General features: G+C 46.6%; 1 protein-coding gene across 3 annotated transcripts in view; it reads left to right on the top strand.

Moving 5' to 3' along the window:
• The window catches only part of MCRIP1 (MAPK regulated corepressor interacting protein 1), a 108,854-nt gene extending 101,968 nt beyond the window's left edge, over positions 1-6,886 (top strand). For all 3 annotated transcript variants that reach the window (XM_086931151.1, XM_086931149.1, XM_086931150.1), the window contains exon 5: positions 6,552-6,886. In XM_086931151.1, the coding sequence (XP_086787277.1) occupies positions 6,552-6,616 (65 nt within the window). In that variant the 3' untranslated portion in view covers positions 6,617-6,886. The remainder of the gene's footprint in view (positions 1-6,551) is intronic.
• Positions 6,887-17,372: the final 10,486 nt, after the last annotated feature.

The raw sequence follows: 17,372 nt of genomic DNA, 5'->3' as shown, positions 1-17,372 counted from the left end.
TGCAAATGCTGTCTGTGACATCCTGCCAGACCTGTGCTGGTTCCCAGTAGCAGTGCCATGCAGCTTTCTAATAAACTCTCTTTAACCTCATCCTTGGGGGAAAAAAGCACTGCTCTGGGAGCAGATGAGAAAATGCAACAACAAAAAAGCATTGGCAAAGCGAATGGGCCGTGCACTCGGGTGGGTAACAGTGGGGGTAGGAAATGGGAGGCTGTGGAGAGGATAGAAACAAGATGGGCCGGGTAGGGAGAGAAGAAACAGTATGGGGAGGATTCAGGAAGGTTAAAAAAAAGCTCTAGGACTTGGCCTGCAATGACCATGTCCTAGCATTTAAAAAAAAAATCAAAGAAATAGTACCTGAATCAATGAGAGCTGCGGAGGGGGGCTAAATAAATGTAATTCATCTGTGCTTGGTCCTTGTGCTGCCGACAGAAAAGGAAGTGATGAATGGCAAGCACTGCCCAATTAGAAGGCAGAAACGTAGAGTCACAACTCTGCAATCAAATGGTGAGCAATGGGTAGGTTCCAAGCCCATTATAGAATACAAGAGTCACACAAGCAAGAGTGCATGCGCAGAGTGCATGCTCCTGCAAGTGAGACCTAAAAATGGGTTTTAAGTGCTGACAAAAAGTTAAATACAAAATTAGAGATCATATGAATCTCAAGAGGTAGGGTATTGCACAAAGTAGAACAATTGCTTTGAGAACTTAGTGCTTTAGAACTTTGAGGTTTCAAAACAAAGGATCAATTTATCTTGTATTTCCTCGACCCACCATATCTCTTGAGGTATTGTACAAGGTAGAGTGGTTAATTAGTAGTAGGTGTCCAGAGTGTGGGGTAACAAATCTTCAGATAAACCCAATCATGAAGGAGTAACCAAAGTAAGTTGAAAAGGAGTCATATGCGCAAACCCACAAGCGCCATCAATTGAGTGAGAAGCTGTATTAGGAACATATGTAAGAATAGAGCACAGTGGGAGATAAATCAATAAAAATTGCATTTCTGCTGAGAGAACACAAGATTCTTTTCAAAACATGCAGTTCAAAGTAAGATTTCAGCTTTTTTTGGCAGCGAAAGTTTATGAAAACAAAATGTTTGGAGCAATCTAGAATAAAGTGTGAAACCCCAGGATTTCACTATACTGAACAAGTATTGGAACAATGACAAGAGAGGTAAGTGAGTCTGGGTACACAGTATGTAGAGGTAGTAATAAATAAAACAATCTAGTTTTAAACTTTTCTGCGGGAGAAGAAATCCATTCCTCGATTGAATAAGACTGTCCAAGAAGCAGTGATCACCAACCTTGACTAACAGTCAGTCAGTCAGTCAAAGAACTTTATTTCGGTAAACATACCTTAAAAAGGCCATACACAAAATACACATCAAAATAACAAATTACAACTAATAATACTAAGTTTAAATATGTTAAAAATCTCATATAAACAGTTCCTTCTGATATTAAAACCATTGGTTAAAACACAAAAACGTCAATATGTAAAATTATTATAAAAGAAGTGTGACACCTCCTAAAAATAACCCTTAGGGCGAAATATGAGCTTCCAACTTTAATATACCACATCTCATATACCACATAGACTGAAGAAATCTAGCTGTGGCGAACACTATCTGGGGGGTAGTGTCATATTTAAGGATCCTAAAAACCTCCCTGTAGTCCCTAAAGCCCCTAGCCCTACATAGCTGCAAAATCCATTTCTCCCTTGCCCTGGCGTAGGAGGGGCAGAAGAGCAAAACGTGCAGATCTGTCTCTCCGCAGCTCGAACACCACGGGCCAGTGCTCGCAGTTGGGGGGGCATTCCGCCATTTGTGTGTTACAGCCCTCCGTGGCAATGAGCCGTGTTTAAATTGAATAAAAAGTTTCTTAGCCAAGGGGGGGCTGGATATCATCCAGGAAGACTTCAAAAAGGGGATGGGCCTTGATGTTCAAAAAAGTATCAGTCAACCTGCCCATGGAGAAATTACTTGATGTAGACTCCAATCGGTGCCTCCTTAGAGCCACATTCAGTAGTTTCTTTGAGAGCAATGGACAGGTATCTTGGGGAAACAACCACAGATCTCCTCTACCTAGGGCATGGCAGAGGTGCTTGATATAATTCAGCCAGGGTATTTTCCCCCGAGGTCCCCCTCTGTAGAATGTCTCTCAGATCCTCCCTATAGCTCAAAAGCGCCTCCAATACAGGAGAGGGCGATTTGCTACAATCTCCTGAATAGGTACCAGGCCCAGGTCCAACCGCAGTGAAATCAAGGGAGAGCCCAAAGGCAGACGGAGCAGGCGCCTAATAAAGTTGTTTTCCGTGAGCGGCAGGGAGGCAGCAGTGGTATGGCCCCATAGCTCTATGCCATAGAGCGCGCCCCCTCTTGCCTGTGCCTTATAAATCTCGAGCGGCGGGCTAAGAAGTTTCAGTGAGGTGTCATTAAAAACCTTTAAAATACCACCCGATGATTGGGCCAGCTTTAGGTTGGCCCTAACCTTGTGGGACCCCCAGTCCATCTTATCATTGAGTGTGACCCCCAGTTGCTCGAAGGTAGACACTCGATCCAACACCGTTCCATTCATATGTTGGCGGGGGCAATTGGCCGATTTATAATTGTAGACCATGAACTTTGTTTTGGAGATATTAATCTACAAATTTCTCAGGTGGCAAAAAGAACAAAATGCCTCTAGTGTGCGCTGTATACCCCCTGACGATTTTGACACTAGGAGGGTATCATCAGCGAACATTAGGGCAGGTATCTTTCGCCCGGCTAAACTGGGAGAGTCCAAATCTTTTGCCCCCGAGAGATGGTTTATTAGCCCATTAGGAAAAGGGAGAAGAGGGTAGGGGCCAAAACGCACACCTGCCTTACTCCCCTTACAAACCGGGAAAGGGGCCGACAACTCCCCGCTCCTCCCATACCTCTCCCTAGCGTATGTACCCTGGTGCAAACGTTTAAGTAAGTGGCACAGATAAGCTGGAGCGCCCATCTCCAGAAATATTGCCCAAAGCTTATCCCTATGAACCAGGTCAAATGCGGATCGGAGGTCCACAAAAATCAAGAACAAACTACCCGCCCCAATAGTGACCGTCTTCCAGTAGACCACCTGTAATCTAAACAGTTGGTCTATGGTGGAAACCTTCGCACGAAAGCCCGCCTGAAGCGAGGTTAGGATGTGATGATCATCCATCCAACTCTGCAACCTTGATAACAAAAGGCGGGCAAAAAATTTCTGGAGGACGTCAATCAAACTTATGGGGCGGTAGTTAGCCGGGTCGAGAGGGGAGGCTTTCTTGTGAATGGGGATTATTTCGGCCCCCAACCAGGTGCCAGTGATCTCCAGGCCCTGGAAGATCGCGTTGAAATAAAGACAAATGTAGGGGGCCCAAACCTTTTGTTCACTGCGAAAAAGGTCACCAGGGATCCTATCCAGGCCTGGGGCTTTCCCTAATTTCAAACTTCCCAGGGCCACCTGCACTTCATGGATAGAGCAGGGTGGGCAGACTAAGAACCGGGCCTCCAGGAGAGCCAATCCTGGGAGGCTGGTTTGGGGTACGGCCTCTCCATAAGTGTTCAATATGGCCAAGTGAATACAGAGGCTTAAAGTGATCTAGCCAGACATCTTCACTAAGGTTAGGGATGATGGCAGACTTCCCGTCGGCCGACCCAACTCGCACAAGGTTCCAGAATGACCTGAAATCTCGGGCTCCTAGTGCCGCCCTGATGTTATCCCACCTTACAGCATCCCACCTTACAGCATCCCACTCAGACCTAGCCTCCTTGATGAGGCTTTTGTACGCCTCCCTCGCCTTTCTAATGCTTGGGATTGTACCCGATTTAACCTCCCTGATCAAACACCTCTTCGCGTGTCTACATGTTTTGTTAAACCAGTGATCGTGCTTTTTTATCCTGCAACACTTGGGATCACTAGAATAAAAATAACTGGCCAGGGAGACAAAGAGCTTGTTATGGATGTGTTGCAGCCCCTGGGAGTAGGAAAGAAGAGGATCACTAGCAGTACCCAAGAGGTTGTAGACCTCTGTAAGAGAACCTACAACAAGTTGGTAAAGTTCTGCCAGACTCTCGGGAGCCAACGCAATCCTCTCCCATCTAACTCGTCTCCCTCCCACTGCTATGACTAAATTACGATCAGTGGCGGTCTCCTCACGCCCAGATTCATTGTGACAACCCAGAGGGGCTAATAATTCTAATGACAGTAGATCGTGATCACTGTCAACGCTTGGGATCACAGAAAAAGCTCTAAGGCGGGCCCAAAACTCTACATTCACCAGTAGTCTATTGTCAAACTACTCCCACTCTATTAGTGCTAATCCCTGGAACATCTGGGGCAGTCTACCATTACAAGTCCTTAGTGAGTATAAAAAAAACAACTAGTTAACCGCAAGGGCCAGTGATAGGAGGCGCTTTTCAGGATACATGGTGCAGTCCGCAATGAATCAACTTTCGTCCTCATCCGAGGATATAGAGGGTATCCCCAAAAGTGGTTCACAATGGCAATTTAGGTCTGCACCAATGATTTATTGAGAAAACGGGGGAAGGGATTGAAAAAGATCCTCCAGTGCTTCCAGAGTTGTTAGGCCCAGCTGGAGCAGAAGGGGGCGCAAATAAATGTTGAACACTGCCAACCTAATGCCACTTTTGAAATTCAGTAGGACACAACGAATGTCCGGGCAGTGGGAGACTATGATCTTTGTTGAACAACCCAAATGGACAGCAACCCAGGTACATAGCCCCCCCCCCGATGGTCTGCCCCTCAGGCCCTGGACTGCAGGGACATGAAAGGACGCATAACTCTCCCTAACCGGAGGGGTCAGCATCCAAGTCTCTTGGAAGAGACATAAGTCATAGGAGTCCATCAGCTCTCCCCACTCCGGATTTAGCAGTTTCATCCCCAATCCTGCTACATTCCAAGACCCAATAAGTGGTAGGTGAGGTGGAACAGAAACCGGGGAGTCTGCCAGTGTCAGGGGCTCGATAGTGCAGGGAGAATTAAGATGTAGGGGGCTACCCACTTCCTCTACAAAACTAACTAGTCCACGATTGGGAGAAGATGGAAGTGTAGTTATATTTGCCCCGTACAAGCCAACTGTCTGATCAAAAGAACCCACCACTCTACTAGAGTTCCTCACACCCTTACACACCAATTCAAGCGTAACAGATCCTGCAGAGGACCAAGTTGATGGCGGTCAATCTATATTACTAAGTGCAGAGAATCTGTTACCCACGGGGATGTTAAATTCATAATCGCGGCCTGCAAGAAATGGGTGAAATGGATCAGGCCCACCTGTAACAGAAGGTTGTGATTAAAAATACCCCAAATGGGCAGTATTAATGGAATTCACATGGGAAAACCCTCCATTGTATAATACATGTCCCACAACCCTTGGATCTCGAAAATTCACAATCACACAGTCACCGCTAAAGCACATTGGTTCAGGCGAGACCTAAAAAAGTGTGCCCGTCATTTTGGAAGCATGCACATGCGAGGTGCGCGTGCCAACAAAATCACTTAGCTGGCCACGTGATAGACTTTTCTTTCTTTCTTATTTAGCCATGGAGATGCTGTACAGCATGGTTAAAAACCATTGGCAAAGCCAATTGGTCTCAAAGGCAATACCTATTTGCTTTGCCAGTGATTGCTTTTTGTCATATCTTTCAGATGATAGGCAGCTCCTGGTACGCTCTCTATTTGAACAATGTTTTCCTTGCCGGGGCCATTGCACGCCAAAGGGATGTTGGAAACTGACAGCACAGAATGCTCCTTTTGTGTGCCTGTAATAGTAGCAACAGCCCACAAAAAAAGCATGGCTGACCAGCTCACATCGTTCCTTGGAGGATGCTAATGTTATTTCCCAAATCAATGATACTCCTTATATCATCTTCAGAAGAGTGAAAAACTTTTTGGCTTCCTTTGTCTCCTTTCAGCTCAAAAGGTATAGCATCTGTTGCTCTTGGAAGGCGTTCTTTTATGTATGGGAATACTGAAGATGGATTGCTGCTAAGCTGGGCCAGGGACCTCTCCCAGTGAGGCCTTAGCAGAACTGTCTCTCAGAAAAAGCTTTGTACCACGAATGCTCTTTTCTTGGTGATACATGACACAGCTTTCAGTAAATCTGCAAGAACACAATTTAACTATAACAAAGGTGGAATCTGTGCCAAGATTACATAAATTAACTACACTTAAGGTGGAATTTTTGCCATTACTGCACAGATTAACTACAACTAATGTGTAGTCCTTGTCAAGAGGAACCATTCCTGTGGTCCTCCAAAGCAATCTAAAACTTACTATTTCCAGGATACAGTCCGTTTCTGCATTCATCTATTTTCTTCTCCTTTAGTGTGCTGTACAGTTAGAACGGTCTCCTACTTGCCTACATAGCACCGTTCCCCAGTCTGAATTCAGTAGAGACAGGTTTTGTGCTGTACGATGGAGGGCAGTATCCATTAATTTCTAGCATATTAAACTTCTCACTCCATGCGTACCTGTTCTGCAATTAGTAAGTTAAATTTGCTTTTGCTCTTTCTTCTCCCAACAGCATTTAAACCTTTCGACTTGAGCGATATGAAGAGACGCAGCACGCAAGACGGCAAGAAGGCTTAAAGATGTGCCTCACCTTCCTCCCACGAGCTCAACTGCTTCCCTCCTACTTTGTCCTAATGATCCCTTATGAGCAATGACTTTTGTTTCTCTTTAGCCTCTGGATGTGACCCCAGAATTGGACAGATTGGGGCAAACCCTGTAATCCTGTACTCCTATCTATCTGTTCTTGTGCTCCTCCCCTAAGTTGTATTCCAGCAGACCTGGCCCGTGGGCGAAACAGTTCTGTTATTTCAAAACTGAAACTCCAAAATACAGAGCGTTTTGATGATGCTTTGGGTGAGTTTTTGTGTCCGTGCTCAGGACAAGTCTGTGACGGCAATCTTTGCCCCTGTTGCCAGCTGGCATCCAAACCATGTGCAAAGTCCTACAGGCAGACTCTTGAGAAGGAGACATTCATACGCTTCTCTTAGTAGTGCTCTTTACATCTTTATGTCCTTGAATAACACAGAAGATTGTATCAGTCGGAGTGCCTGTAATACTGGAGATGATCATGACCTGCTTCTAACCCATACCTAATAAAAAAGGTAATTTGTCTAAGGTGCAGGATGATCAAGGGCTGAATTTGAAATACTGTGTCTGTTGGAAGTGGGGCAGTCACGGACTTGAGACTCGCTCCCCGACAATCCATATTCATCTGCAGATCATGCTCTGTTGTTCCTACCCATCCTCCTAAACCCCACTTGCTCTTTATATACTGGTCTGTAGCAGGGCCTTGGGACTGGGGAGGGGGTCTCTTCTCTCTCTATATACTGCTTCCTTCGCTTCTATATACAGTTTTGTGTAGATTGACTGGAGCCGCAGATTAAGCAAACTGCGTTCGAGGCTGCTGAATTCATATCTTGTGCATAGATCGCCGCCTAGTGTTGGGTCCGGATGATCGCACATTGTTGTCCTGGAAGAGTCTTCGAAGTATCACGAGATAGGTGGCTCCTCCCCTGGACTACAGTGCGCATGGGCATCAACTCCATCCCCAGATTGTTTTTTTCCGCCATTGGGTTCGGATGTATATTGGTTCATTCTGTCTGAATCGATATAAAAGTTTCTTAAGGCCAAAAGGCCTTTAGTTTTTCGTCGGTATAGTCTAGCGTTCGGTGCCCGATTACTTCCAGCTCCGCTCGGAGCCGGATTTCCAAGAGCGCCGCGTGCTTTTCGACGCTGAAGGCCCGGTCGACGCCAGAGGCCTTATCGACGAACTATCATGGAACGGAGCCCGTTCAAAAGATGTCCCGTGTGCAACTCAAAGTATCCCCACATCGACGTCCATCTGGTGTGCAACAAGTGTCTGTCGCCGGATCATGATGAAGCCAGCTGCATGGCTTGTTCCCGTTTTTGATCCAAGAAGATGCTTAAGCATCAACTCGCTGCGCGCCAGGAGGCCCAGCAGACTGCACCGGCGCCTGTGAACATATTCGATGCCGGGGATGATGACGGAGCTGACCGGGAAGTTCGTGAGAACCTGTCTAATCCCGCGTCGGAGTTTGACTCCAACTACGATGAGGATGTTGAAATACTCGAAGCGGAAGAAGTCGTCGACGAGGTAGGAGACGACGACGGGGCCTTTGGGGCCATGGACATTGGGGCCGAAACGCTTCCTAAGGCTCAGGTCGAGGGATCGCCACTAGGCCTTACCCAAGATCTTCCAATAAGTTCTACGGCCCCGCCTTCGGGCTCGGCTTCGGACATTACTATGGAGCCGCAACCTGCAAAATCGAAACCGAAAGTAAACGCTCCGGTCTCGATGCAAGTGAAAGCACTTGTGCCTACATCGAAACCAAAAGTGCATATTGCTTTGGTCGGCTCGAAGTCCTCGGATCTGTCGGCACCGACAAAGCAGAAGGCAGTTATCGACCCGAAGAAACAGCTCAAGGGCGTCGAGACGAAGTCTAGTGCGCCCAAGGCAAAAGTCAAGACAGTCGACCCGAACAAATCGGCGCCGAAGACAGTCGACACCGAAAAAAGACTCAGTGATCCCAAGGTTCTCGAACCTCCGCGTCAACAGGACAAGGCCAAGAGCGGACAGGCCCACGAGTCCACGTCTGGGGGTGCCTCAGAGGAATCCGTTGAGTCGACGCAACCGTCCGCCTCCTTCACAATGCAGGTGGCAGACTCCCTGAAACGCATCAAGGACAAGGCCTCGGGTGTCTGGCCTAAAGATTCTCCACCTTCGAAGCCTGCCGACAAACCTCAGAAAACGTCGACGCCCATCCACTTCACGCTGCCGCCGAAAGTGGCGCCGAAGGCTTTCGCCCCTAAGATAACCACCGACGTGCCCAAGAAGGCGTCTTCGGTGCCAAAGGCCACAACGGCGATCCCGGCCATAAAGCATCGACAATCCTCGTTGGAAGAGCAACAGGAACACTTTATCGATGCCGAAACAGGCAGACTTTCCATTTATAAGCGGAAAATCGCCCAGGAACAGCCAATGGAGTCCTACAAATTTCCACTGAAGAAGAAGGACTCTACTTAGACGCCCGTTCTTGTAGAACCGGTGTCTCCGCATGGCCAGGATGTCTCACCCACTTATTCAGATGTGGACATTGGGGAAGGTGATGATGATGATGAATACAGCTATCCTGTCTATATTGATACAGATGATAACAATGAACCATGGGCAGCTGCTGCTGACCTAGGTGACCCTCACTCTACTCCAGACACTCAAATGTATTCTGTAAAAACATCACCCACTGAGGATTCGGCTGCATTTAATGCCCTCGTTGAAAGTGCAGCTAAGAATCATGACGTCCAGCTCCATGCTGACCCCATTGAAGAATATTTTCTTTTTGACACCTTTTCCGTCTCAGAGAGGACTGTCAAGACTCTGCCTATGCTGAAGGGTGTCTTGAAGCATGCTGGGGAAATCATTAAGGAGCCTACAAGAACCAGGGTGATAAACCCCAGGATTGAGAAAAAATATAAACCGACGCCTAGTGACCCTACTTACATCATGGGACAGTTGCCGTTGGACTCTCTTGTTTCTAACGCCCGGAAGAGGGCTAATTCACAAACTACTGGTGATGCTCCTCCCCCGAGATAAAGAATCTAAGGTGTTTGAGGCATCAGGGAAAAGGGTGGCAGCTCAAGCAGCCAATATTTGGCGCATTTCAAACACTCAGGCTCTTCTAGCCAGGTATGACAGGGCCCACTGCGACACACTTGAGACCCTGTTACAGCACCTCCCAGATCAATATAAAGATGCAGCTGAGATGCTCATCCAAGAAAGGAAGCTCATATCTAATGCTTCCATCAAATGCGCACTGGACGCAGCAGACACTGCGGCCAGAGCAGTTAACACTAGTGTTATGCTGAGACGACATGCCTGGCTCAGAATCTCCGGGTTCAAGCCAGAAATACAGACCACCATTCTCAATCAAACAGTAAACCCTGATCATCTATTTGGCCCAGAGGTGGACACCACCTTGGAAAAGATCAAAAAAGACACTGACACTGCTAAGTCTATGGGGGCCCTGCAGTCCCAGCAGTTCCGGGGTGGTTCTTTTCATCGCTCAAGCAATAGAGGTGTTTCCAGAGGCCAGCTCTCCCAAACAACACAGTACTATAAAGGCGGCACGCAGAACACTTACACCAAGCAAAGTCGGGGTGGATATCGTGGAAACCGCGCCAAAGGCAGAGGTCGTGGAAGCAACAACTCCAGATCCTCCGCCACTACCAAACAGTGACGCCTTGTCACTGTCCCCCGACCACGCAACACCTGTCGGGGGAGACTTCAACAGTTCCTGCCAGTCTGGAAGTCCATCACCACAGACAGGTGGGTCACACAGCTTATCCAGTACGGTTATTGTCTGGAGTTAACATCCACTCCACCCAACATACCCCCAAGACGCCGTCCTATGTCCGCCGACCGTTTGCACTTATTGCAGCAGGAGGTACTCGTCATGCTGCAAAAAGGGGAAATCGAGCTTGTGCCTGTGGACGAAAGAGGCACAGGAGTTTACTCACTGTACTTCTTGATACCAAAGAAGGACTGGTCCCTCAGACCCATACTGGACCTCAGACCCCTCAATCAGTACATTCTGTCGGAGCACTTTCACATGCTAACGCTGCAACAAGTCCTACCGCTGCTCAGTCAGGGGGATTTTCTAGCAACGATAGATCTGAAGGATGCGTATTTTCATATTCCGCTACACCCGTCACACAAAAAATACCTCCGGTTCACCATCCAAAACAAGCATTACCAGTTCTACCTTTCGGAGTCACCACAGCATCCATGGTGTTTACAAAGTGCCTGGCAACGGTGGCGGCGGACCTACGGAGACAAAACATTCACGTCTACCCTTATCTGGACGACTGGCTAATCCAGGCAAAGTCAGCCCAGCAGTGTGCGCCCACATGTCCCACACCATTCACCTTCTTCACGATCTGGGATTCTCACTGAATTACCCAAAGTCCAACCTGCTACCTGCCCACATACGGCAGTATCTGGGTGCGACCATAAACACTCTGGCAGCTACAGCACAGCAAAATTCAGTGAGGGTCAGCAGCATTCAATCGCTGATACAAAAATTCAGACCTCAACACTCACTTCCAGCTCGAGGGTTCATGCAATTGATAGGCATGATGGCCTCCTGCATCTCCATAGTCCCGCACGCGAGACTACACATGCGTCCGCTTCAGGAGTGCTTAGCACATCAGTGGACTCAGGCTCAAGGACAGTTGAAAGACCTAGTGTTGGTAACCGGTAGTGCATACAACTCTCTGCATTGGTGGAATCCACAAAATCTTTGCAAGGGACGACCGTTCCAGGAGCCTGTGCCACAGATCATTCTGACGACGGACGCTTCTCTCCAGGGTTGGGGAGCTCATGTACTCCATTACACTGTGCAGGGACTATGGACACCACAGCAAAGGAAGATGCACGTAAACGTTCTAGAACTGAAGGCTATCTTCATGGCAATGGAAGCATTCAAGGTACATCTGTGCAACAAGGTCGTGTTGATCCGGACGGACAACATGACGGCCATGTACTACATCCAGAAGCAGGGAGGTACACACTCTCCACAGTTGTCTCATCTGGCTCAAAGCATGTGGAAGTGGGCCATTCAGAGGAACATCTTCCTCATGACTGAACACCTCCCGGGCAAGGACAATCAGATGGCGGACCTACTCAGCAGGTACAGCCACCAAATGCACGAGTGGGAGATACATCCATCAGTACTCCACCCGTACTTCCTAAGGTGGGGTCATCCAGAGATAGACCTGTTCGCCACAAAGGAAAACGCCAAATGCCCAAGCTTTGCCGCCAGGTTCCCACACCCACAGTTGCAGGGCAATGCGATATGGATGAACTGGTCAGGCAAATTTGCGTACGCTTTTCCCCCAGCACCTCTAATACCGCTGGTGGCACGCAAGCTCAGGCAGCACTCAATGACTCTCATCGTGATTGCTCCAACGTGGGCTCGACAACCATGGTACACCATGTTTCTGGAACTGTCTGTGGTACCGCATCAAAGGCTGCGCCTCACACCCAGGCTTTTGAGGCAGAGCCATGGCGACATTCAGCATCCAGATCAGCAACAGCTCACCCTGGCGATCTGGCTCCTGAGGTCTTAGAGTTTGGCTACCTCAACCTACCTCCTGACTGTATGGACAAAATCAAGGAGGCAAAGTCCACCACCAGAGCATGCTATGCGGCGAAATGGAAGCGGTTTGTCATTTATTGTGCAGACCACAACATTGACCCGCTGGATGCATCTATTCAGAACATCATTTGTTATCTCTTACATCTGTACAAATGTAATCTGGCCTATGCTTCCATTCGGATACATCTACCCGCAATGGCTGCCTATCTCCAAAACAGACAGCACCTCTCACTTTTCAGAGTGCCGGCCATTAAAGCCTTTCTGGAAGGACTCAAACGAGTCATTCCACGCGGACCCCACCAGCTCCCGAGTGGAACCTAAATGTGGTCCTCACCAGGCTGATGGGTCCCCCTTTCGCACCACTGCACTCATGTGAGATTCAGTTCTTAACATGGAAAGTGGCTTTCCTTATTGCGATTACCTCGCTAAGACGAGTTAGTGAACTCCAGGCACTAACTATCCAAGAGCCATTTATTCAAATTCATTCCAACAGGGTGGTGCTTCGCACTAACCCCAAGTTCCTTCCTAAGGTGGTTTCTCAGTTCCATATCAACCAGACTATAGAACTACCTGTGTTCTTCCAAAATCCGGAGTCAGTTGCAGAGAGAATGCTCCACACACTTGACGTCAAAAGGGCCTTAATGTACCTCATTGATAGGACCAAAGATTTTTGGAAGACTAAACCGCTATTCGTTGCCTTTTCGCCACAACACAAAGGCAACCCCATTTCCAAGGCTGGTATAGCCAGGTGGATCGTTAAATGTATTCAGATCTGCTATCAGAAAGCCAAGCGCACTCTCACCATTCCACCGAGGGCCCACTCCACCCGGAAGCTGGAGGCCTCTATGGCTTTCCTTGGAAATATTCCTTTAGAAGTCATATGTAGAGCAGCCACATGGTCTACCACACACCCATTTACAAAACACTACTGTGTTGATGTGCACTCCAAACAGCAGGCAGCTGTAGGGCAGGCTGTTCTAAAAACACTTTTCCAAACTGCTGCAGCTGGCACAGGCGGCCGCCGTTAATGGAGGGACTGCTATGTATTCTATGCACAAAATTTGAATTCAGCAGCCCACATGCCTTGAACCGAATATGCTACTTACCAGTATGCATCTGTTCTTGGCATGTAGGGCTGCTGACATTCATATCGCCCGCCCTCCTCCCCGGCGCCTGTAGCGGCTGCAGTTTTTCACACATTCTTCTAGCATGGTCATCATTCACATAGTTTCACTCCATCTTTGCCACAATGGCTAAAAAACAATCTGGGGATGGAGTCTATGCTCATGCACACTGTAGTCCAGGGGAGGAGCCACCTATCTCGTGATACTTCGAAGACTCTTCCAGGACAACAATGTGCGATCATCCGGACCCAACACTAGGCGGCGATCTATGCACAAGATATGAATGTCAGCAGCCCTACATGCCAAGAACAGATGCATACTGGTAAGTAGCATATTTGTTTCTTCAACGCTCTGGAGCAATCCCTATGTGTGTCAAGATGTGTGTCAAGATCATCCTCCATGCTATTGTATGCTCTTTCTTCTACCCTAACTATCCATAACATTCCATATCTTCTAACTGGTACCAAGGGCAGCTAGGGCTGAAGCCAGACCTTTTGAGTTGTGTTTTCTCGTTACCAACATGGGTCCATCATCCTAGGTAAGAGAATGTCTCTTAACCTTTGAGTGTGCTTTCTGTAGGGTCATTTGTGAAGGAGAGGATGAACTATTAGAGGCAGGATGCAGAAAGTAAAAATGGGAATATTTACATATGCAGCAAACACTGTGGTCTAGTCACAGTTGTGTCTTCATAGAGTAAGTGGGAACTGGATGAAGGCCAGCAGGAAATCGTACCTTACTTCATCTTGTGGAAAGTTTCCACCCTTGTGCTTTCTCAACCCATGCCTATTTATTTGCCTCAGAGAGGGACAGTGCCCTGTTGATGTTCCTGGCAGCCCAGTTAGGGGGGTGAACCCCAGCCATCAGGAGGGAGACTGGAATAAGGGATATACAGTTCCTTCCCTCATATTGAGTCCATGGCATGTAAGCTCTCTGCTAAGATTCAGGTGAAGTTCAAAGTCTTCTCGGCCAATGCGTACCTATCACTCAGAACCAGCGTCAGCAGGGTTTACAATGCTGTTGGAACAAACAGCCTCTGCATTCAGTTGTGTCTGGGAGATTTGGCTTCAGTTTAAACTACAAACAGCTAGGACCCAATACAATCCTATGCATAATATAGCTTTCTTTTTAAACCCTCTTTTTGGTACCTCTAGCAGTAAAGCAGTTCAGCAATTCTCTTCACATATAAAAGTGTGATTTGGCATAATACATTTTAGCCAAGAACAATGTAAGTAAGATATTTCACTTCCATTTGGCTGTGTTTTCCCTCTTTGGTGTTAACCCTTTCATAGTGTATGTATACAACATTTTTTTTATGTGATTTAACATGTTTTTGCCAAGGTAAATCTTGATTAACCTTCGACCATCTTAAGAAAACACTTGAATACTAAAATCACATGGATCAGAATTCATTAGTTCAACACCCTGGAATTAAAACCATACGAGGACCACCTGATGATTGTGGATCTAAGGAGTTCTAGTGTAGGTGAGCATGATCCGAGCATTCTGATTCTGTCCCACCTGGTGTGCATCCCTGAGATTCCAGCAGCCTAGGTTTAAATGTAGCCCACTTAGCATTGGGCAGAAACTGAAAATGATCTGCATGCAGAGAAGACTCCTACTTAAGGAAAGCAGATCTGTGTAGAAGGCAGCCACCCGCAAAGCCCTGGAAGTCTATAATGAAGAGGAAGCAGAGCCCTGACTTTACACCACAATTAGCTGTTGGCGAGGAGTGTTTTTATTAGCTTGAAACTGCAAACATAGCTTAGAATTCACAAACTAACCATTTGGTGTTTATCACTTCCCTGCTCTTTAAACCTCTCGGTTGGCATTTCAAAATTGAAGAGCTTGGAATTTCATTGCTCTAGACCTCATGCAATTTCCTCCAAAGTACCTCTTCCTCTTTGAACCTGTAACGCATACTTCAACAGGACTTAAAGAGAACGCTTTGCTGTATAAGTAGAGTGGCATTTGCCAGGAAAACAATTCTGTTGGTCACTACTTCCCTTAAGCCTAGAAGAGGCCGTGCTTTTGTGAAGAAGAGAAGGTCGAGGAGGACTGACATTTGTGTGGAAGTCAGCTCGGACAAGTGAGCTGCCAGGAGCCACCTGGATCTGACAGCCCAGCTTAGTGGGATCAATTCAAGGACCCCTCCAAGATCAAAAGGGTTGAGACCTTCAGGGTGAATTACAGGACTGTTTGTGGGAAGATTGCCTGGTACCATCCCTAAGCTGTTTAGGAGCTTCTAAACCCAAATTTAAAGCCCAAGAGGGAACATTTTCTGCTTCTTTTTGTTCTTATATACCATTGGCCGATCACTGTCTTCACAATTCCGAAATCGTTTGAACGATTCGTGGTTTTGAATATAAAACAGTTTGATATGGATAGAAGAAAGGGGTCAAATGTCGACTTTTGCAAATGTTCAGAAGACTAATTTATTCACATTTGATAGATATCCCAACATTTGTTTCATGCAAATTAATTTGTCAAGACTAAAACTTTGGCAAATATAACATGGTTCCAATAAATTGCTGTAGCAAAAAGGCATAGTTTGTGTAATTCAATTAAACGGAGCTTGAGTCTGATCATTTTTTGGATTACATAATCAGTTAACTGCAAAGCATTTCAGTAGATCAGTCTAATTGTTTCTCCAAAGTCCTTGATTCTGTTGAAGGTGTCTCTGTGTGCTTACTTGCCAGGATGTCTTGGCTAGAAGCACGCCGGAGCTGTTGGAAGAAGCATCTCTTCAGCGACGTGGAACAAAGCCTTTTCTTTTGTATTCTGTTCTGGGTGTGTCACTTATCTTTGTGGCCGTTGCTCTTCGGAGCAATAAGACAAATATTACTCCAGTTCTGCTGGTTCTATGTTAGAAATGTGAGATGTTTTGCTCAACGTGTTGAGTTTACGTGCTTGTGTGTACAGAAACCTGCATTGTCAAGAATAGTGACACATAACAATCTGATTAATTCTTTTTTAACTAGATGATAACTGAAAAACATTAATTGCCTGGCTACTATCACAGAAACAGAAGAAATGTCAAATAAGGTCATAGCAAGGGAATTAGGAATAGATCTTTATCATACACAGGAAGACAATTCAGACCTAATTCAATCTTCGTGCCAAATTCAGCCTGCAAAAAATGCCACCGATCTATTTTACTCAGTTGTAAAGTAAAATGCAAGATAGAGCCACTCCAAGAGAAATGTGTTTTTTTGGATTGTTAAATAAGTTGCTACTCTATATGTATCATTTATGTGGCACCTAGTTTTCCTGGGTGGGCGTTGGAGCACTCCAACTTTGTGGCTGCATGGTTCAAAATGAATTGATTGCAGTTAGGCTATATGATAAAATCTGGGTACAATGCATACGGTTTGTATGTGAGGTAGAAGTGCTGAATGAACTTTTTTTTAACACTTTATTTATAAAGTGTCCTGGCCTGGTTTAGGAAGAAAACATATCCTCTTGTCGTACACAATTTATACAGTCAATTCGGGAGGACCATCCATTTCCTCCGATCACATTTAAAATTGGGAATCTTATTCCTCTGGGAGCTTGCAGATGCTTGTTCCAACAAATATGACCGGTAGTGCTGCCTTATGTCGAGTGGCCTGGACGCAGGGAGTTGCAGTTGAGCATAAAGCTCGCTAGTAGTATTGCAATAGGACATGCTCAACATCTAACCTTTTAATAACGGCAGCCGTTTACTCCCGAGTGTAATGCAACTGCTCTTTTAACTAGCAACAATGCCAGTGCACTAAAGCGCTGGGAAGATTTAGTAATATCCTGCACATATCCTAACCATGCCTGCATAGGAATTAGGGATAGGCTCAAACCGGTCATGGGGTATAATTCCCCAAAAACCAGGGTCAAATATGGGCCACTTAATTAAAAGTCTACGCCATATGTGCAAAGTCCGCCATCAGGGTACCATATCTTGGACAGGTGTGTGAGCAAAGTCTGTGCGGTGGACCTTGGCAGGGTGATGTAAGCTCGCCATAAAAACTTGAAGTGTAATATCTTGTGTTTGTGGTTAAAGAA

The sequence above is a fragment of the Lissotriton vulgaris genome, chromosome 7, assembly GCF_964263255.1.
Source record: "Lissotriton vulgaris chromosome 7, aLisVul1.2, whole genome shotgun sequence".
NCBI lineage: Eukaryota > Metazoa > Chordata > Amphibia > Caudata > Salamandridae > Lissotriton > Lissotriton vulgaris.
This window is presented reverse-complemented; position numbering and strand designations above follow the sequence as displayed.